At 34.2% G+C, this 22934-nt stretch overlaps 1 protein-coding gene across 1 annotated transcript in view; it reads left to right on the forward strand.

The window, feature by feature from the left end:
* LOC106462760 (selenium-binding protein 1-B-like) overlaps positions 1-22934 on the forward strand; it is a 99223-nt gene that overhangs the window by 53456 nt on the left and 22833 nt on the right. Inside the window, exons 4-7 of the mRNA XM_022390090.1 lie at positions 4183-4368; positions 5004-5124; positions 14023-14205; positions 14671-14852. Of these exons, the coding sequence (XP_022245798.1) occupies positions 4183-4368; positions 5004-5124; positions 14023-14205; positions 14671-14852 (672 nt within the window). The remainder of the gene's footprint in view (positions 1-4182; positions 4369-5003; positions 5125-14022; positions 14206-14670; positions 14853-22934) is intronic.

Raw genomic sequence — 22934 nt, forward strand, 5'->3', positions numbered from 1 at the left:
ATGAGAATAGAAACAGAATAAAACAAGTTTTGTTAAAATCGGGCCACAGGTTACCAAGTTAGCACCATTTTTCGGGTCACTTTTCGTACATTCCATTATTATAAAACTTCATTTTCAACCTGATGAATCACTTTAAAATATCTTCTATACAACAATATATGCACAACAGAAATTAAATGATGAGATGTAAATGTGTTATAACGGTGAGTAGAAAGAACAACAATAAAATGGACCTACAATATTATTGATTATTTGCAAATAGTAACTATGGAGACTAGTCACGGTGGGCTAGTACAAATTATAATTAACCCAAGCGCATTTAGGTCGTTAATAATATTGTTTATTTAGTATTTTACTTAATCAAGTGTAATGCCCCCCAGTATCACAGCTGTATGTCTGCGGACTTACAGTGCTAGAATCCGGGTTTCGATACCCGTGGTGGGCAGAGCATAGATAGCCCATTGTATAGCTTTGTGCTTAACTTGAAACAAACTCAAGTGTAACTTAATAATAACAATAATTTATTTCCTAAATCAAGTAAATCTTGTACATTTTTATTCATAAACAAAAATTCTCTTACTGGTATTTTAGAATTGGTTATATTATTTTCATTTTTTATCATTAAGTATAGATTATTAAAAAAATTCAGTGCTGAGTAAGAAAAATGTTTATGCATGATCTCCTATTTAACTATTGGACATTTTCCTTTTAAAAGTATCTCATTTGTACATTCCTAATAATTGGTATTATTTTTTTTTGTGTAATTATCTTTAGTATGACAGGAGTGTTAATTTATCTTTATTTTTGAATATATGTTGTTGTTTTTTGTCCCTCAGTGGTAAGTTTACAGACTTATAATACTAAAATCAAGGGTTTAATTTTCCATAGACAGTGTGCAGATGGCTCATAATGTAGCTTTGTACTATAACTAAAAAAAAAAAGATATAATAAAAAAGATTTTTATGTCATGTATTAATGTATATTTCAACAAAACTTGCATTTTAGTGCCATGACCATAGAACTTATTGTGAAATATTCTGTTCTTGCTAGCATACATATTTCTCTTACATAAACTCTTGAATAAACAAGTTTAAAGCAGCACTTCTAACTGAACAAATGGTATTTTCTGTAATTAGAAATGCTCACAACTAAGAAGAAATGTTTGGTGCTGGAGAAAGACAGTTGTTTAATAAAGATGTTGAGTTTAAGACTGTCCTCTCCTGGTCTTAGGATTTTTCCCAGTGCTCTGAAGGCCCCAGAAATTAATCTCCTTTCAACTGCAGACTCGAGAAGATCAGAGTAGTAGATAAGACAATGCCCCTTAGAATTAATCTCAGTAACTTACAGATAACTGAGGATTTCCAAGGTGGAATGGCAACTGGTGAGTTTGAGATCATGTGGGGAGGTTTCTGCATGACTCCCTGCCAGAGTAACAGCCCCAGCTCTGATCAAGACCACCCAAAATTGACTGAGAAGGTCTGAATATGCCTACCAGTTAAAGCTGTTTTTCCAGCAGGTGAGACAGTGGGTAACTATGAGTAAAGACATGTGAACTGTGGTGCTATAGTGAGCCTCTGTGAGTATGGAAATATCCTGGCAGGATGACCATTTGTCTTCAATGAAATTTGGCTGCAAGCAGAATTGTAAAATTGCCTGCTGAGAGCAACTCCTTATTTTGTCACTCTGGACCAGGTTTCAACTTTTTGTCCAAATGTTTGAGTCCCTGATTACTTCTAATTCCCTGTACTTATGACAGTGGATGACATCTCAGCCAGGTATTGGCCAAGATCCTGCAAGAGAAAGGCTTTGGCCAGCACCACAGATCCTCCCTCTGAGTGAAGTCAAGCAGATTATGTTTTGATGTTCAAATGAGTGGAGAAAGAAGGTCTGGACTGTTTCTTGAAGTGTTTCAGAGGGTTGAAATGGCTGTATTTAGAAGAAGATAGTCCAATGCCTGATCATCAACATGGACAGTCCAGTCCTTGACTCTGTTAAGCATTTGGTTGAGGAGTAATAAGATAATTGGAACACAGTCGTAACCAAGTTGTGCTGCCAATTCCATCCGATGGAGAATCAAGCTATTCATCAGACCAACTTTAAAACTTGAAAGAGGAGTGCCACCAAGAATCTAGTTAAAATCACATGGCCGAGAAAACCATTAAGATATCTTTGTTCTAGTTACCTTTGTTCTTTTGTGGTTCTATATAGAGATAATACCTTCTACACATGAGGGGATATTGCTGTAAAATTGTGCAAGAAGGTGATGGACAGAAGTATACTTCACTGGTAAAGAAGATGATATCTAAAGGTTGCAGCCTCCCCTATGTTGAATGTGAATTACCAGTCATGTGGATAGTACTAGTCATTATGTATAAATCCAATGTTTGCTGTTAAGTAAGGATCCAAACATTTCTATATGGTATTTTGAGTTCGTTGATGCAATGATATCTTGAGAGAAGAACAAATATTGTTCAATTCACAAGTTCAGTAGAATGCAACTGTCTAGTGTTTTGTAGTTAGATATAAACAAAGGTTGTTCATTGGGCATTATATATCTGTTCTGTCTCCATATTTCTTAGCTTTAAAATTCAATCAATTTCATATTTACTTCATAATTTATTTTGCTTATCCTCCCATTATAAAATGGACCTACCTAATTACATTTACGTAAGTTAGTTAACTTGAGAATATTACACTTGGATATACTTTTCATTATACTTTTTCTTTTAGATTAATGCTTAAGTTTAAATACATTTATGCCAAAATTTTATATTGTATAAAAAATACTACTAAGTAAACATTTTTTTTGTCTTATCAGTGACATTTCTGTTTCTTATTAAATTTGGATTTTTGCCCATTAGGTTGTATATATTTTTTCAAGTCATTATCTGTGTTTAATATTGCTATACCTAGTACATTTTTAAACCCAACAGATGAGAAAAGTCATTTAGTGTATGTGTTTTCACCATTGTTGAAGTGTGGCCCGATCACTTGATCACAAAAGTATTGTTTGATATAATACAAATGTTTGTGTGTGTGTCATCCAGTCAACAGCCTTTCTTTCCAGTGTATTAACAAAGATCCTATTTTTAATAAAAGTTGCTGCATTCATTATAACAGTTTGAATGCTTGTGACATTTGAAGAAGTAGTGTTAACAAGTTTTCCGGAATTCTAACAGCTTACAGAAACATTTCATAACAGTTTAACATGACATTAGGAAATCTTTCTTTTGTATAAATTTGTAAAGGAATGCAAAGATAATAGAACCATCCAAAACTACATACCATATTGAGAAATACATATTGATAATCATAGTAACATCACACCTAAAATGTACATACAAAATCATTGTTGTGATAGATAATTTTGATGTATCAAAAGAAAAAATAGGTGTAACAACATAGATGCCTAGACATTTTAGACACTACTGAGGTAGTTTGAGCCATTTAGATGTGCCTCATGAGCAGTTACTATTGGATTAATTTGTTAATTCAATTAGTAGAGAACTCTTCTAAATATATGAAAGGTCTCAAGGTCAATCCCAAGCCCTGAAAATGCCAAAAATGTGATTATCACAAAAAAAAAACTGTGGGATCTGAGATAAGTACTGAGGATGGGCTTTGTTAGTGAGAGAGAAAGAATGTGTTAGTTCGTAGGGTTAAAATGTTCCTTATTATTGATATCTTGTGGAATTAATTTCGGCCCGCAGCAAAGTTCATATACAACTTGAAAGCTAACATGTGAGAGGTATAAGGTTCAATACCAAACCCAGAAAACTTAAAAATGGGATTACTACTCTTTATTTAGTATACTTTATTTTAAAGTAGTTTGTATCGGACAAGTATTCGTTCAATTCTTAATCTTTGGTTTTATTTTGCAAATATATCATTTATTTGTATCCCGTTTTTTATGATATATTTGATTCAAACTATAGTAGTGACAGAAAACGTAAAGAGAGTGATATTATATAGTTTATATATATTTTCAATAAAATAAGTGTATTTACAAAAAGTGCATTTAAGTCATATGAAAGAAATTTTATAAAAAACAAAAGTGTATATAGTTTTTGTTTTTAGAAGTTTTAAGCTAGCTTGCCATTTTTTTAGCTTTCATTTTGGTTCACTAAATTTATGGTCAAGACTTCCTGAATGGCTTGTTTGTTTTCTGTTTTTCTTTAAAAGGTAATATCCAAGTTGCACATGACTCATGTTGGGGACGAGCTCCATCATACAGGATGGAATGCTTGTAGCAGCTGCTATTGTGATCCTACAAAGTCCAGAAACCGTCTTATTCTGCCTAGCCTCAACAGTGATCGTATTTATATAGTTGATGTAGGAACAGATCCAAAGCAGCCAGAGTTGTTCAAGGTAAGAAATTTTAGAGTTAGTATAAGTAATATATGACCAAACAAAAGACATGCATTATATGTGCAACTCGATCTAAATCTTTTAAAAGGTTTTAGCTTAAAAGTTTTTGTTGTTGTTTTTGACTAAACCAAAATTTGTAAAGATAAGATTGATTGTAAAACTTTGTTATCTGGTATTTAATTCAGGAAAATGTATTATTTTGCTTCTCATATTGTAAATTCTTTAAGGACAGTACAAAAACAGTTTCATGGTGATCATTCTGAAATATTGTTAATGTTGTGACTTCAGTATCATACTTGCTTAAGACTCATCAACAGTACAAAATATATTTTCTAAGAAAGATTTATTGTGAACACTAAGCAAAAATACATGCATATATCAGGCAGACTTTTTTTTTTTTTTAAATGTTGGCATACAAGGAATAATTCCACTAAGTGCATTTGTATGCATAGACTGCTTTGTAGAAGTTTGTTATAAGTTGCTTAGTTACTTGATCAGTGCTATCATTATTAATTTTAATTTTCATCTATATTTTATAATTAAGATAAGCATTGTTAGCCAAACTATATTTATATTAGTACAGTAAAGTAAATGTAGATTTCAAGCTTCTAGTAATGGTTCTATATGCTAACTAGGTTATTGAACCAATGGAAGTTCATACAAAAGGAAGAACATCTGCTCCTCATACTGTTCATTGTCTTGCAAGTGGTGAAGTTATGATTAGCTGCATGGGAGATCCAGAAGGAAATGCTAAAGGTGTTCTTCAAGTTGGAACATTATGCTTCTTACAATTAGTTTAGTATAGCCTATGTTATTAATTGATTTAACTTTACTTTTACCTAACAGTTAGAACTGAGAAAAAATAAAATAGAAAATATAAAGGGTAAATGTACCAAAGATTAATTAAAAAATTAAAATTGGAATGGTAATAGACAATTTATGTTAGATGTCTTTCAAATTATGCATAAAACTACATTTGTTAACAGTGTTTGAAAATATTATAAATGTAACTTAGTGTCCTGGAATGTGCACTTAGTTTACAGTATATAAAATATCTATTTTTAGTGGGATTATTACTTTCTGATTACTCAGGAAAAACTTTCAAGTAAACCTTGATGAAATGAAAAATAATGTAGTTTACCATCCTGTTGTTAGTCTGATGACACTTATTATGATTAAATAGTAATAAGGAAACATTAAATAAGGTGTACCTTGTTTGTTTGTTGTTAAGCACAAAGCTACACAATGGGCTATCTGTGCTATGCTCACCACAGGTATTTAAACCCAGTTTTTAGTGTTATAAGCCTTCAGACTTACAGATGAGCTATTGGGGGGGGGGGAACTATACACAGTGTAGAAATAAATATCTCAAAGAATGTTTGTTTAGAAATGTAAAATATAATAAACAAAATGAAGCACAGTTTGAAAATTTAGAATAACAACATAGATAAGCTATTGTTAAAATGAGTGATTATACATTTGGTGGCTTCACACAAATTATGAAACACTGAAAAATATCAAAGCATAGTTCTGATATATTCCACTGCAACTTTATATCAGCTATGGTTTTCATGTGACTTGATGATTTGCATATTCAAAATCATTTTGATATAACTTATCAACCTTTTGTACATGCATAAAGTTGATATAATGCTAAATGTTTTTGATTTTCTATTTTTGGAAATTAGAAAAATATAGAAGAAGAAGATTGTAAGCATTTGGAATTAACAGAAATAAACTGAGTATTGCATGGCTGAAATAAGCCTCTGTGTACTGATTTTCCAATTTTCTTCCTCCTAAAATAAATAAATATTTCTATGACTTCTGTAATTACTGTTTGTCTTTTTTTTATCATTGTTTTGATTGAATATTTCAAAGAGAGTTGAATCATTAGCTTCTTTTTTTTTCCTAGTCTTGTAACAGAGCCATATAATTAAAACAGTTTTAGAGTTTGTTTGTAAGACAATGTTACTTACTGAAATATAAAATGTGTTTGAACAGAAAGGATGCTCCTAGATTCTTGTTGGTAAGAACAGAAAGATCAAGTTTTTTGGCCTTACAATCACTGCATGTATGTTTGTAAAGTATCCATAAATGTAGAGAGTTTGGTAGATGGTTTAACTTCAAAGATGGTGTGTAGATTACATTCATTTTAAGTTGTAGACAAAACCTTCTTATTAGTGTTTTAATTAAGTTGTTTAGACAAAAAAAATGTTTTTCTGACAATAATATACAATAAGAAACATATGGTGTTTGGTAAATGACTGGCTATGGCTCTGCTTAGGAATATCTCTTCCTGTTGTGGAGAATATTCAAACTTTCTCACTTTATCAAGACCTTATAACTTAGTCATATGACTATCCCTGTTACCTCCTTCATAACCCTAACTCTAACGAATTTTATGTTTTCTCCCTTCTCTTGATATTGGTGTTCATCCTACTTCATTTTCAGACCAGTTATGTTCCCTCGATTATATGCCTCATCCTTCTCGCCTTTCTGATTATCATGGCATACAATCATTTGATCTTTCTCTTTCCGGAGTCATAGACCTTGGAGTTCTTTTGCACCTGTAGGGGGCAGATTCTTTAGTGTTGGTTTTGCTTGCTCTTCAGTGCCCAATTCTCTCATCTTTGCCTTATCTTCTTTTCTTTTTTTTTGTTACCTTTCCTGTCTACACCTCAAAGCAGAGGCAATTCACTGAGCCCAAGATGACTTTGCTGGTCATTCCCATTCCCTTCTCTTTTCTACCATCTCCTGTACTTCTTCTGCCTTTTCCTCACTCACTTAGATCATTTGTTAATGGGTGGGGATACCATCCTTTCCCATGTTTGATTTCTCTCATCCTTTTTACAAGATCTCTGCCTCACCCCATTTCTTTATTCTTCCATTTTTGGAGGTATTTCTGATTCGGGTAAATCATGGGCAGAAGCTGCCCATCATCAGTCCTCACTAACATCCTTGGTTACTCGACTACCCTAAAATCCCCATCCCACTCTTTTACCTTGTCCTAGTCCCTCTTTTTCTCTATATCCTTCCTCTCTTCCCACCCCCCATTCTAATCAATTGTCTTTGGCCGAATGTCACTACTGCTAGGCTCATAGGTGACTATCAAGTAGATTTGGATCCTGTGGGGGCTTGTCTGTTGCCATTTAGTCAACTCTGGGAACAACTTTCCACAGACAGATGGGTAACTTGTGTCCTCACTCATAGACTCTCCCTCCACTTTTCCTCTCCCCACCTCTGTTGGTCCTTTTCACCTGGACTATGGATGTAGGGCTGGATCTAGGTTTGTCAGCACCCTGGGCAAATTGAATTTCAGCACACTTAAGACTTTTTACCATTTTGATAATTTTTTCACAATGATAAAAACCTACAAGCATAACAATAAAGCATTTATTACAAATAAATGAAAAACAAATCAAACACAACAACAGACATTCAAATCTGTACATTATACTAACAGAAACTTATTAAGACTTTCACCATTTTAGTAATTTTTCGTGATAAAAAACTTGAAGGATGGGAATAAAGAACTTATTACAAACAAGTGAAAAAATGTAACATGACAACAGACATTCAAATCCATACACAAACCTAACTAAAATTTGATACTTTTTTACCATTTCAATTTTTTTTCATAGTGATAAGTAACTAGAATAGGAATAAAGAATTTATTGCAAATAAATGAAAAACTAAATCAGTTAGGTTATTTAACAGTTAATGGTGATTATATATGCTAGAAATAACATTGCACAATATTGGAGGCTATAACATTTTATGAGAAGAATTAATAAAGAGAGTTGCAATTTTGGTATGCCAGAAATCAGAAAGTTGGCTTGTCAAAATTCCAAATCCTTTTTCACCTCCACCCAATAATTTGTTCACCTGGGAATATTTTTCAACTCCTTTCCCAGCTAGGCCCAATTAACCTTCTCCTATTTGCCTGCAAGCTCTGGAACTTTCTGTCACCAGGATGTGAGCCTCTCTTTCTCATACTGTGTGAGAGGTTCTATCACCTTTGTCTGCCATGGCTTCACTGAAATCACTTATTCCTCTGGGTCATGCTCATATGCACCTCCTCCAATGGTCCTTACATGACCACTCATAGGAACCTTTGAACTCAATGATTTTCCTGTCCCCTTCTTTTCTCGAGAATTTCTTTTGGTGGCTGGACCACTCCAATACTACTATTGGTGTGCCTCTCCTGCCATTCAAACCTGATTTACATCTCTTCACCAATGCTTCCCTATCAGGATGGGAATGGGGAGCATCTCTGATTGACATTTTTACATTAGGTATTTAGGACCAAGATGAATACTCTCTCCATATCAACGTGCTTGAACTTTTGACAGTGCTTTGGGCATGTTCCCATTTCCTACCCCTTCTAGTAGATCATTTAGTTATGATTCATTCTGAGAACTCCCCGGTTGTTTCCTACATCCACTATCAGGGGAGTACCTGATCCTGGACCCTGTTTTCAAACCCTTGACCTTTATTGGTCCAATTATTCTCAATGAATTCACCTCCTTGCCTGTCATATGCTGGGTGCTATGAATCTAATTGTGTCATGTCCATGAAATAGTCTCTTCATTCTCAGGTTTTAAGGATGGTTTGTTCTCTACTGAGGAATACACTCATTGATGCCTTTATCACACCTTTCAATTCCAAGATTCCCCTATTCTGGTCTCTTGTTCCCCATCATTCAGCCTTTGCTGTCAATGCTTTCAATCAGGACTAGCCTTAATTCATATACACTTCTTTTTGTGTCCTCTTGGTGACACCTCTGTGGCTAACTCAACCCTGGTTCACTCTCTTCTCCATCTTTTTTACAATCCCCCTTCTTCCTCTATCACCCATTCCATCTTTCTTGCTTCAACCTCACATGTCACTCTTTCATCAAGGGATCTTATCCCTCCATCTTCATGTTTGGGATTTATATACAGTCCACCACCTGTTGAACTGGACTTTTCCAGGGGTAACCTTTTTTCCTTTCTTATTCTTTTCACCCTTCTACTTTGTCAATCTACCAGCATAAGTGACAAGTTTTTTTGAAATTTGTCCATCTGTTGCCACTTTCCTCTTGACTGTCCTACCATTGACAAAGGATTGGCTGTCTCCAAATTGCTGGTTTTTGAGCTGCCTTGTCGACCACCTTTTGTGATATTGCAAGGTGTTTTCCTCCCCAGTTCTCTCCACATTGTTCCAGTCCTTCCTTATCCATAGGCCTCCTTGCCCTGTTCCCATGCCTGATGGGTACTTCAGTGTAGTCCTTCATGCTCTTACTTGGGCTTCTTTTGACCCATTGGCCACCTGCTCTTTATTCCACCTTTCCCTTAACCCTTTTGAGATAGGTTACAGGTGAAAGGCCATGTCATCTTGTTTGTTGACTGGCATTCAAAAATTTTTATGTCAGTAAGTTTGGTATCAAACTGTAGATTATAATTAAATTTTTAATACTATACTTTACTCAATTTCTTCACTTAAAAGTAAATATTAAAAAACAGATAAATATCAATTTTTGTGTGTCATGTGGTATGTTGAATGCAGTACTGGTTGAAATTAGATGTTTGTGAAGTTAAAATACTAAGTCTATAGTTTCGAACAAATTAGAAACTCAAATTACCAATATTGACAAGCTAGAATATAAAATATGAAGGTCTTATCTTTTCTATTTGCTAAGATATTACTCATGTAACAAATCAAACACAGTGGCACCCTTCCCATCTCTTTCCATTTTTGGAAATGCTCCATTATATACACTTACTTCTATGTATGACAGAATAACCAATTGGAAGCTCAGAATGTTCCCCTAGTGGCATTCTCAGCCATGTTAATGGGCTTGGATGCCATTTCTTCTTTTGAACCAATATTTCAATGAGGTAGGGTGTGTCTTTAGTCTACTCGAAATTTCATATTTTTTTAGACTAAAATACATTTTAGTTACTAAACTTGATAAATTATAATGGAATTCTATAGTACTGATGTAGTAATTTATGATTTTTAAGTTATTCAAATGTATATATATAAAACCTAAAAAAAAATATTTTCTTTCATATCCTCCACATGCAAAATTTTGAAGGGCTTAGCAACCTATGTCAAACAGCAACTAAGTACAAAGGTCATAACTAGAAGAGATAATTGTTTGCTTTATTTACTGTTCTATGTTTAAGAAAATAAGTTTAAGAACTTAGTTCAAAATAGCAATAATCTATATACATATAAAATGTATAATAATTGAAATGTGACTGTATTTTACAAAATACTAGTCTACTAAAGCACAGCTAAGACAAATTACTTTGTACAGACCAAAGGTCAGTTTTATGTTATTTGATATGGTAACATGAGTGCACGTGTGCCACGTCATTGTAACTTCTGTATTGTTACCAGAATTTAAACCCAAATTGACCTTAGTCTCAAAGGTCAATATGATAAAAATAATAAGTATATATAAATATATAATGTTATGAGATTTAAGCTATTTAGTCTAAACATTTATGTTTTTATGTTATAATTTGTGTTCATTCTACAATGAAAGAGGCATAATTTATAATTTTTTATGTTGGTTGCAAGATTGGTCAAATCTATCGAACCCATACAGAAATTAATTACTGAAAATAATGGATAAAGTATAAACTGTTTTCTTAAGAAACATTTGATAACTGTCTGTACATTATAAAGTTTTTGTATGTGAAATTTGAAAATTTTCTGATGCATAAAAGTATTTTTAATCTTAAAATGAAAATTACTTTGCATGATAGATAGGCTACATGTGAAAAGAAAAAAGGCATGAGAAAAACATTGCTTTACACACCTTAAGACTTAATAAAAAAATTGATAGACAGGCTACATGTGAAAAAAAAAGGCATGATAAAAACATTGCTTTACACACCTTAAGACTTAATAAAAAAATTGATATTTTATGTATGAAAGCATTGTAATGTTAATTGATAATCTGTCAAATTTCATTAACATTTGCTTACTAATTTAAAAGTTATAGCATAAGAACTATAACAAGCACAAAATGGTTATGAGGTTGGTCTGAGGGACCGAGCCCATGCTTAAAGAGTTAAGACCTATTTCCTCCTCACCTGTGGTTGCTGTTTTTAAGATCTCTAGACTGTTACTGTACCCTTTTCCATCGTTTATATATTTGCCTGACTGGCCTTTCCTTCTAAGCCTTTTGTAGCTCAGGAAGGTGACCACTCCTTCTCTACTATATCTCTTCCTTCTATTTCACACCTTTATGATCAGTCAAATGGCATTCGCTGTTACCTAGCCTTTACCTCTCCCTTTTGTGGCTCTTGTCTTTGTCTCTTTCTTCCCTGGACTTTTTCTTCCAGGGACTTATCTTTATCCACCCTTAAAGGCTGGGTCCATCAACTGCTTCATTTAGTCTACTTTTCATTCGGGGTTGATACCCATAAACTGTTCCATATTTTTTCCCATCAGATTCCCTACCTCACCTATTCCTTTGCTGCTCATTTCTGGTAGTCTGTGGATGAAATCATCCAGGCTAGTATGTGGAATATATATCACATCTTCATCATCTGGCTGTCTCATTTCCTGTGGGTTACTGCCTGCCTCCATTTGCTATCCTCCAGTCTACCCACTATCCATAGTCGAGTGAGTACATTCCCTCCTGTATTTTGTATAACATTTCTTACAGGTTCTGTCTGGTGGCTGGTGGTGCCTCCTGGGGTACACTCATTTCCCAAAATTCTGCGCATCAAGCCCATATATGCCCACTGTTGAAATGGGTTGTTCCGTAATATCACTTGAAGTATTCTCATGTATATTCTGATACCTGGCTACTGGTATGGACTATCATCAAAAAAACCCAGCACCAGGGAGTGCTTTGCCTGCTTCCTTGGCTCATGCTTACTGGCTTTTCAAAATAGGTTTATGCCATTACCTGTTGCACTGTTTCCAGTAAAAGACCTTTCTGGCTGAAATAGGACAAATAGGGATCTGGGTGTTTTCTCCAGGTCTCCCCACCATGAATTCTTCTTCCCTTTTCTCCATGTGGAGCATGGGAGACCATTTCCACTTGCCAGTTTCTAGTCACTGGAGTGGTGGACTATGGAAAACCATCACCATCACTGATTGGGACCTAATTGCTGGGGACAGAACAAGGGAGTGCCAATCAGTGGGAAGTGGGTTGGTGGTGACACTGTCAGTGCAGTGTAGGTCATCCCTCACATAATTATATCAGCAATATGCCAGAAGTACTTTATACAATACTGTGCCCTTTTCCAGTGGTCTGCATCTGTCCAATAGAGTTTAGGCTAACATATAATATGACTGTGCCCTCTACCTGCAGGCTGCAACTGTCCAGTAGAGTTAAAGTGAGCACACACTATACACACATATACCCTCTTCCGCAGTGGATGACTGTACAGTCAAGTTAATGCATGCAATCTTAATAGTACATACTTCATGTCATGACTTCCATGCCCTCCTTCTGCAGCTGGTGTTGGTCCAGGAGTCTGATGGTAGAGTTGAGGCAAGAAACATCAATATTACACACCATGTGATAAATTCTGTGCACTCTTCCTGCAGCTGATGACGATCAAATAATGTTGTTTTTTATAATTTAGGTTTCATTCTTTCATATGTTTTAATGCAGCAGTTCTCAGTCTGAAAATAGAAAATCTTTGTCAGAATCTTTGATTATTAAATTTTCATCTGTACCTGATGATGACAAAACCTTGTTGAAACGTTGTACACTTGCTGTTATGTTAAAGTTTTGCTTTATTACCCATTCAAGCCATCTCCAGCCATTATTAGCCTCAAAGTGGGTTCCTCGTCATCGAATTTGAATACTACATGTATGATATAATTTTTTTGTTCCAAAACAAACAAAGAAATTTATTCTTACCATGTTAGTCAGCCTAAGGTAGTGTTATGCATTTTGTTGACTAATGGAGTCATACAATCATATAATGAAGTGTCTGAACATTATTTTCACTTATAACTTTAGATATATATGATATAAAAAAGTGGCTAACGCAGTTAAAATGCTCTCACCTTCATCACAGAACGTTAATCTCACTTGAAAGATTTACCTTATAAGTAATATCCAAAATAGATTCAGAAGCCTATCATTTCATTATTTATTGTTGACAGTTAAAACTGCCATAATATAGTGCATGTGTATTATATTACAAAGTTACATTTTGCCAATATATATATATATATATATTAAGTATTTTAATTTGTTTCTATATCTTATACAAACTTACTGGCCCCCCAGTGGCACAGCAGTATGTCTGCGGACTTTCAACGCTAGAATCCGGGTTTCGATACCCGTGGTGGGCAGAGCACAGATAGCCCATTGTGTAGCTTTGTGCTTAAAACAAACAAACAAACAAACTTACTGTTGCAGGATATGTTGCAAATTCTGTTTTAGTCTAATATAGTTGTAGTGCACAGCAATGAATTTTTTTAAAAATAGTTCTTTGTGCATCTGTTCTAAATCATTGGTGCATTTCTGATTTTTAAGTAATAAGTAATTGACCATTATTTTACACTCCTTTACATAATGAAACACTAAACCTTTTTTTTTCAAAAAAGAAACAAGATTATTCAACTAACACTGTATGTCAGTATTTGCATATAATAACAATTTAAAGCATGTTTTGTTTTTAACCATAGGATCTTTCATCCTGCTTCATGGAGAAGAGTTCTTTGTGAAAGGAACATGGCAACAGGAGGAGAACTGCACTGAATTTGGCTATGATTACTGGTATCAACCACGACATAATGTGATGATAAGCTCAGCATGGGGAGCTCCAAATGCTTTCAGAAAGGGATTCCATTTGGAAGATGTTGCCCGAGGTATAAGTATGGCCACTAAAATATTTATTCCATGAACTTATTATTCAATAAATATGTATATGTGTATTGTCAGTTCAGATTTGTAATGATCAGAACTTCTAAAATAATTGTTTATTATTTCACAAAATTTGATAAAATTTACAACAAAGAAAATGTAATACAATTACCATAAGCAAATTATTATATGACTTGGAAGTTACATAGAACAGGTCTTAATCATATAAGTTATAACAATAAATTAAATGTAACAGTAACTGAACGAGAACAATAAAATTAATGTGTTACTAATAATATAAAAGTTAACAGTAATTTCAATCTACTCAATGAAATCATCATGCTAAAATAAGTTTTTCTTATGTAAGACCTTTTAAAACATTATTGTTTTTTCATTATGTCATTTACTCTTAAAGAAAACAAAACATTTTTTTTTATTTATCAAATTTTATTTGAACTACTTAAACACAGGAGATTATGGCACTTGCTTGACTGTTTGGAACTGGAAAGAAAGAAAACAAATTCAGAAACTTGATTTTGGAACTGAAGGAATCATGCCTCTAGAAATACGATTTCTTCATGATCCTGATGCTTCAGAAGGGTTTGTCGGGTGTGGCTTATCAGCAAATGTTTTCAGATTTTTTAAAAAAGAGGTACAGAATGTAATGCTTTATGCATATTTCAGTAGTTTGTATAATGATGTCATTGGAGCCATATTGACTTAAACTATGTTGCATGAAAAAAAACCACAATAGGTAAAAGTGAGTAACATGATATATTAGCTGTATTGAGGCATAAGTGTTCCTTCTAATGTTATGGAATAATAGCTCATATTGTTTGTTATAAAAATTAAATATAATTGGGTCAAGTTATTTTAGTTATTGAGTTGAATTCTAGATTTCACAATACTTCTCTTTATAATATGAATAATATGTAGGCATTCATAATCTCTGAGCCTTAATTTAACATTTCAGAATGTATTTTGATTTTTAAGAACTAAGAATTATTTATGTATAACCTAAGTATATGTTTTGCTTTATAATAGTAATTTAAGGTATGTAATTTTAAACATAGCAAACGTAGTTGAACCCTAGCACATGGATTGTAACAAAAGTAAAATACAAGCAAGCTTTTGTTTAAGTTTTGGATACTTAGAGATTTTAACGAAAGTTTACATATTGCTAAACAACAAAGGTCAATACTCAAAAGTCATTAAAACATGGGTAGTGAGAAAAAATCTCTAACTATGAGCAAAAATACATTGATCTTTGCAGTTGACAGAATTACATGTTGTTATTGTTGACTTGTTACACAATGTTGCAAGTTATTGTCAGTACTTAAGTGAAAATAGATTGTATTATCTGTTTTAGTAAGTCACTCATATTCTAAAAATAAGAGTTGTTTATGTACATAAAAGACCTATATATACTAGTACAGCACACTATTTTATCAAAGGTATTATTACAATGCCAAATAGGAATATACAGAAGTGTTACTGGCACATGAGGCATCCAGATGATCAAAATGGACTGTCGTTGGCTGGGATCACCTATCCTTCTGGTTTCTGTAAACCACATCATTAATTATTTTCAGTAAAGCATATATGGCCCTTCCAAGAACTTAGCTTTAGAATTCGTCCTTTCTTGTGGCAGGAAATGTACAGCCATACCATGCCACCTTGCTGGAATCCAGCCTTATCAGCATTAACATATTAACAAATTTTAATGTTATCACTATCTGATTTCAATCTTTCTTGGGGAAGGTCGTGAATGGAATCAATGGTGTTCCTTGTCAGGTGTTTACTTATGTGTGTGCACCAAACCCCAAAAAAACTGTGAGGAGCTCCCATGGATTGAAAAGGATAGAGAACTCCTAGAGAGTCCACTGCCCAGAAACTTCTCAAGTGACCAGATAAGCACCTCAACCGGAAAAGGAAGTATGTACAAAAAGTGATGTTCCAATTGAGGAGGAGGAAGATTATTAGGTTTTTATAGGGCCATGATTCTTTACAGTAGGTGTCTGTGACTTGTTGGCAATAAATTTCAACAATAAATGGACAACACACAGTCCACTTGTTTTGAAATAATATATGTCAATAGTCCACACAGGCTTGTTCAGTTACTTTAGAACCCAATTAACAAGACACATTCTTCTTCTTCTCTCCTCTATTATTACAATACAATCTGTGATTATTATACTTTAAAGGTCACACTATATGCTTATTATGACTAAACTTACAAACACATTCTAGATCTATTTGACTATATTTCTCACTAACTTTGTCTTACTTTCACTTTCACTAACTTAATTACTTAACTTGCACTACATTTTGGATGCATATTTATAAATAGCCCTACTGAGGCCTAGAACTTTCTACCAACTATGAGATGTTATGATATAACAATACTCACACTAAGCAATGAGAAAAATTCAAATGGTTTGAGTAACTTGATGTCAATTCACAAGAATTGAACTACACAATAGATGATTCATAAACAGTTACATAAGCAAAAATAACTTACTTTAATGCTCGCACTATATGAAGTAAATAATATTCTCACATTAACCATAAAATGAATAGACGTGTGTATCTAATACTCTTTAATCACTCTAAATATCCTATATAAGATTTCTAAGTGACTGTTCTCCAGAAAAAAGTACAGAAGGTAAAATGGAACTTTAAGTTCTCTCCTTAGTAGCAGTAGAAGATTTTATCTCATGCTTTTTATGTTCATTTGCATACATGGTATCAGAAGATGAATGAAGGAGAGTTGTTCTGGTTTTCTTAATCACTAGTATCTGACACATTTCTGCAAACAAATCAGATTCCAATATCCATCCGTGATGTAAGTGAAGCTTCATTGGCATATCCAGTCTTGAGACAAATTTGTTGAAAAGTTTCTTTGCAAGGGTTTCTGCTTCTTTGTTAGAAACAGCAAATGCTTCTGGCCATTTGGCAAAATAATCCATTGCAAACACGATGTATCTATTCCCACTGTTATTCTGTAGAAGAAAACCAAGCATATCAACAGCAACTTCCTCGAGGGGTGCGCCAACGTAATACTGCTGGAGCTCCCTATTCTGTTTCTTTCATGAATCTTTCTGCTCATAACAGAATTCACATTTTATGCCTCCAGCACCCAACCCAGTAGAGGCATCCTCTTAGTTGCTCCAGTGTTTTCTTAACACTCATTTGAAGGTTGTAGAGAAGATAGAATGCTTTGAAATAGAGAGACTGTGTGAATACCAACTGTGGTTATTGTTTTATTTCTATGGGTATCTCCCTATTTTCAACATAACGAGCCATTTTGTGAACGTAAGGAATCTCACTATGGCAAATACATATTAGTTTTTGGGCTTTATGGGGCAACTGTTTGCCTTGAGAGTTTCTTCTACATCATTCTTAAACCACTGAATAACTGGTTTTAAACTTGTATCATCTACCTGAACATCTTTGAGATGAGTTTTAGACCAAATCAGTTCCTCATCATCATTTGTAGATGTCACATATTGGACTACATTTTGCTGTACTTCTCTCTTTTCACAGTGTTTACACTTGTCATCAATACATAGTCTTTAGAATAATGCATCAACATTTCCATGTTTCTGTCCAGGGTGATGTACAATGTTAAAGTTGTACTCCTGTAGTTTTTGGAGACATCCTGCTATTTGGCATTGTGTATTATGAAAATTCACCAATCACTTCAAAGCTGTATGACCTGTCCAGAGTGTAAACTTGTCTATTTATATAATGATAAGTGATTCAGGGCACAAACAACATTTAGTAGCTCCTTTTGAGCTGTACAATACTTTCTTTCTGTGGCATTCTTTTCCTTGTCATAGTAGGACATCACATTTTCTTCTCCATATTGTACTTGTGACAAAACTACTCCCACTTCAAAATCATTGGCATCTGTAAAATGAGTGGATTTTCCAGAGTTTGGTATGCCAGTACAGGAGTACTGGTCAATTCATTCTTCAGTTTGTTGAATGATTGTTCAGAAAACTCACCTGTTGATGGAATAATTCATACTTCTTGTGATTCACCATAAAGTTCTCTTTCCTCAACTGATCCACAAACTTCCTTAGCCATTCATAAGAATTATCAAAGGTCTTTCTATATGCAACTATCATATCCAATTAGATAAGTACAATTTTTCAAGGTATTTCATACAGTGCACACCCCATTAACCATTGAAATGTAGCAGGAGTTTTAAGTAATTCAAGTGGTAACACAATAGATTACCAAAATCCATTTCCTGCAGTAAAGACTATGTTCTTTCTGTCCTTTGTCAATGTCCTTTTGCCAACATCCACTCTTAAGGTCTAATGTTAAAAACCATTTTGATTCTGATAGAGCATCCAAGTTAGAGTCAATCCTTGGCAGTAGGTAGGCATCCTTATTTGTAACTTCATTCATCTTCCAGTAGTCCACATAGAAACTTATATATTTATTCTTCTTCTATACAAGTACAATAAGTGATCCCCAGGACTAATACTCAATTTTTCACTCCATATTTCTTCATAGCTTCTATCTCTCTGTTTTGCAAGTGGTAGTTGTCTGACTGACTGTTGTTTTGGAGCTGCATCCTCAGTATCAACCTTGTGAGATATTTTACTGGTTCAGCCTAAATCACAAGGTCCACAAGGGAAGGTGTCTTGATATTATATGAGCAAATTATGTAACAACCAGTACTGATCAATTGTAAGACCTCCACAGCTCTGTTTATACAACTCTTGTAAGTGAGGTAGTAAGCTGTCCCTATGTAAGGGTTTGACAATGTTCCTCCTACATAATTCGTAGGTAATTGCTTTTGATGTTCTTTGATGTGGAAGTACAACTGTACAGCTTCATGTCTTGCAATGTACCATCAATATTTTTGTTGAATCTTATGGTTTGTTGTATTCATAGCCCAAATGATGATATCTGTATTCTTCAGGTCCACAAAAGTTTTACCAACCATTTATCCATCAGGATACACTACAGTGTTATTTCTATTACAGCCCACTTGCCAGATGTAAATTTTCTTTTATCAGATCCTGTTATGAGTACTTCACCTCTTGGTGATACAGTGACTGCTCTCGTGGTTGTCATGTGAAGTTCAATCTAGTGTCATAAATACCAGGTAGTGCATAGGGATTTTCTCATCATAGACAATGAAACTATTTGAAGCTAGCCTAACCACACATCCATATCTTCTCATGGAATCAATTTCCAATATGCATTCTTCGTTTATGTCAGTTACCCACATATCATAATGTGTAGAGATATTTCCCACAGTAAAATAATTTCCAACATTTCTCTTGCTGGAACCTAATGTCTACTTGCTGTTTGCATCACTCCTTCTTTCTTCATATTTAGAGACAATTTCCTACCTCTTATTACCAAATCAGGTCAAACTATTGTTGCAGTAAACTTAATGGCTTTCCATAAGTAGGATCATGGATTCGTGGACTTTTAACAAAATACTTATTTAATTTGAGGCAGATGGGGTATTCTCATCCAAATTTTGTTTCATAAGTCCTTCAAATTATTGTTTTCTGATGTCTGGTTGGCATGAAGACTCATCCCTAGGGTATTGTCTCTGTGGTGTCTTAACAACTGTTAATTTCTCACTGTCTTCTCATTAATGTCCAGGTTTCCCACAAGTATCAATATTTTTTCTTGTATCTTTTGGAAGGGGTTCTTATTTTCTACAAGCTTTTGTCTGCAATTCTTCTCAATATTTTGAAAGGAAATAGTTGAAGCACCTATTGTCTTGTGGTTTATTCCATTCATTCTGTGTAACTAGTAGTCTAACAAATTATTTTAGTTCTTCTGTGTTATCATCACTATGAGTTGATGTTTCAATAGTACTGATCTGATGATCCCACAACTTTGATAGGGTAGCTTTAGTTGTTTATCTGCAACCTTAATGGATTCTAGTTTCATTGACAACTGCAGAGTTTCCCCTCAAAGATTTATTCCTATTATACTTCAGCCTAATTCTCATATTTTCGTCTGTTGTGGTGTTAATAAATTGGTCACATGGCAAGGACTCCATTGTCTCATGAGGAGCATCCTAATGAAATAGCTGGGAAAGCTCCTCCAAATCTTCTGCAAGTCCAGCTAAGCTTTCTTCTTTTCTCCATACCCCTGTTCCAAAACTTTGCTCTGGTGATACGTCCTTCTGATGCAACACTCTGAACCTGTTTGATAAGGCAGCTACCAATGATTAATAGTTGTTACAGCTTTCAACTGGAAAGTTTCTTAATGCTGTCAAAGCTGGTCATTATAAATGGGCAGCAAGATGGATCACCTGGAAATTATTTCAAACTGAACTTGATATAATTGATATTAAACTGGCTAGCTAAATTTGGTGGATTTGGTAGTGTCAAAGCTGGAGTAGTCCAAGAAGATCCTTCAATACAGTTTGTACAGCAGTACTGGTAATAAATGTAGACCAAATGCAGTGCCTTGCAAAATTATTCACCCCCCCCCTGCAAAGTTTCACATTTTGTTGCCATCTGAGTTTGCAATCATGAAACTTTTAAATGGGACTTTATATTTAGAATATACACAATCTACTTCAAACTGAGAAAGCTAAAATAATGCTAATATTATGTAAGTTAGATTTTAAAAGAAAATTTGAATATTCTCAATTGCATAACTATTCAACTCCTTTCTTACGTCAACCCTAAATCAGTTCAAGTGCAAAAGATTAGTTTGAAAGGTCACAGAATTAGTGTAATGGTTTCTGTTTGTGTGTAATCAAGTGGTTTAACTTGACTTCAGAATAAATGCATCTGTTTAAGCCACAACTCACATAGCGATACGACAAACCAACTATGAAGACCAAGGAGCTTACGAAACAAGTCAGGGATAGAGAAGCACGGGTCAGGAGAAGGTTACAAGAAAATTTCAAAGTCGTTGGTTATCCATCGTTTAGTCCATCATTAAGAAGTGAAATGTGCTTCATATCACCCAGTCACTACCCAGATCAGGCTGCCCTTCCAAACTAAGCAACCAGGCAAGCAAGAAACTGGTTATGGACACTGCTGGGAAGTCAATAGTGACTTTGAAAGATTTGCAAAGTTCCACATCTGAGATAGGAGTCAGTGTTCATACATCAACAATATCGTGGTCCCTACACAAAGCTAGCCTATATGGGCAAGTGGCAAGAAAGAACCCTTTACTGAAAAAGAATCATCTTAAATCTTGTATGGAGTTTGCGACAAAGCATGTAAATGATACTGCAGATATGTGGCAGAAGGTTTTGTGGTCAGATGAGATAGAAATTGAGTTTTTTGGTCTACATTTAAAGCATTACATCTGGCACAAGTCCAACACAGCACACCACCCAGTCAACACCATCCCAACTGTCAAGCATGGTGGTGGCAGCATCATATTATTAGGATGTTTCTCATCAGCAGGAACTGGGAAACTTGTCAGGATTGAGGGGAAGATGGATGGTGCAAAGTACAGGCAAATCCTAGAGTAAAATCTGCTTGAGTCAGCCAAGAATCTAGAACTTGGTCAAAAAATTCACATTTCAACAGGACAGTGACACAAAGCCACACTAGAGTGGTTTCAAAAGAAGAAAGTGTATCTCCTGGAGTGGCCCAGTCAAAGTCCTGACTTGAATCTAATGAAAAATGTATGGCGAGACTTGAAAATCGCAGTCCATCAACGACCCCCAACGAACTTGTCAAATTTGGAGCAATTCTGCCAGAAGAATGGGCAAAATTTACACCATCCCATTGTGCAAAGACCTATTCAAGAAGACTAGCAGCAGTAATTGCTACCAAAGGTGCTTCCACAAAGTACTGATTTAAAGGGCTGAATACTTATGCAATCAACAAATTTCATTGTATATATATATTTTCTTTGCAGGTTCTTCACACATAACAGTGTTAAGTATGATCATTAGAGTTTTGAATAAAAACAAGTTCATTAAAAAAATTGTTTACATTATTCGTATTTCACCAAAATGTGATATTATATAGTATGGAGGTGAATACTTTTGCAAGGTGCTATAGTTTTTTGTGGTCCTTAATTTTTAGCATAAGGCATTCCAAGCTGGAACTCCTGAGCTAAAGCAGAAAGAGCTGTGGCTAGTTTAGTCTTTGCATTTAATAACTCATTTTCCATAAGTTTTATTTTGTCATCAATGTTTCTTTATACTTCGATAATGTGCTCTTATCTTCCTTGTTAATTTTGTCAATACAACCTTGCTGTACTTCTTCATTTTTTCATTACAGCTTCTCTATACTTCTTTGATGTCCTTCTGCATTTCTTCAAACTTGTTGTTGCAGTCCCTCTGTAAGTTTCCTATAGTTTCATCACTCTTGAGTTCAATAAAATTTATTTTAGACTTTAATTCTTTGTTAAGTATTACAAATATTTCTTTGAATTTTGAGTGAAATGTTATTTTTGGTGAAAGTAAAATAGATTTTTGAACTATGAGGTCAAAAATTAAATTAAATTGTTAGTTGAGATCATGAAATTATTAAAACAACATCAGGAGAAGTGGGCCAAAAAATTCCATTAAGATCAAGAAGAGTGAGACAGTGACAGCAGTACAGTAATGTTGTTGTTTGGTAGGCAGGTTCTTTTTAAATTGTTAGGTGAAAGTAATTCAAAGTCTAGTCTACTTAATGAGACAAAAATCAGTTTATTTCCTACTTTATATGTTTCTTACAAATGACATTTTACCTCTCTAACAACAGTACTGGACTAATGTACAATCAATCAA

The sequence above is a fragment of the Limulus polyphemus genome, unplaced genomic scaffold (genome assembly GCF_000517525.1).
Source record: "Limulus polyphemus unplaced genomic scaffold, Limulus_polyphemus-2.1.2 Scaffold1242, whole genome shotgun sequence".
NCBI lineage: Eukaryota > Metazoa > Arthropoda > Merostomata > Xiphosura > Limulidae > Limulus > Limulus polyphemus.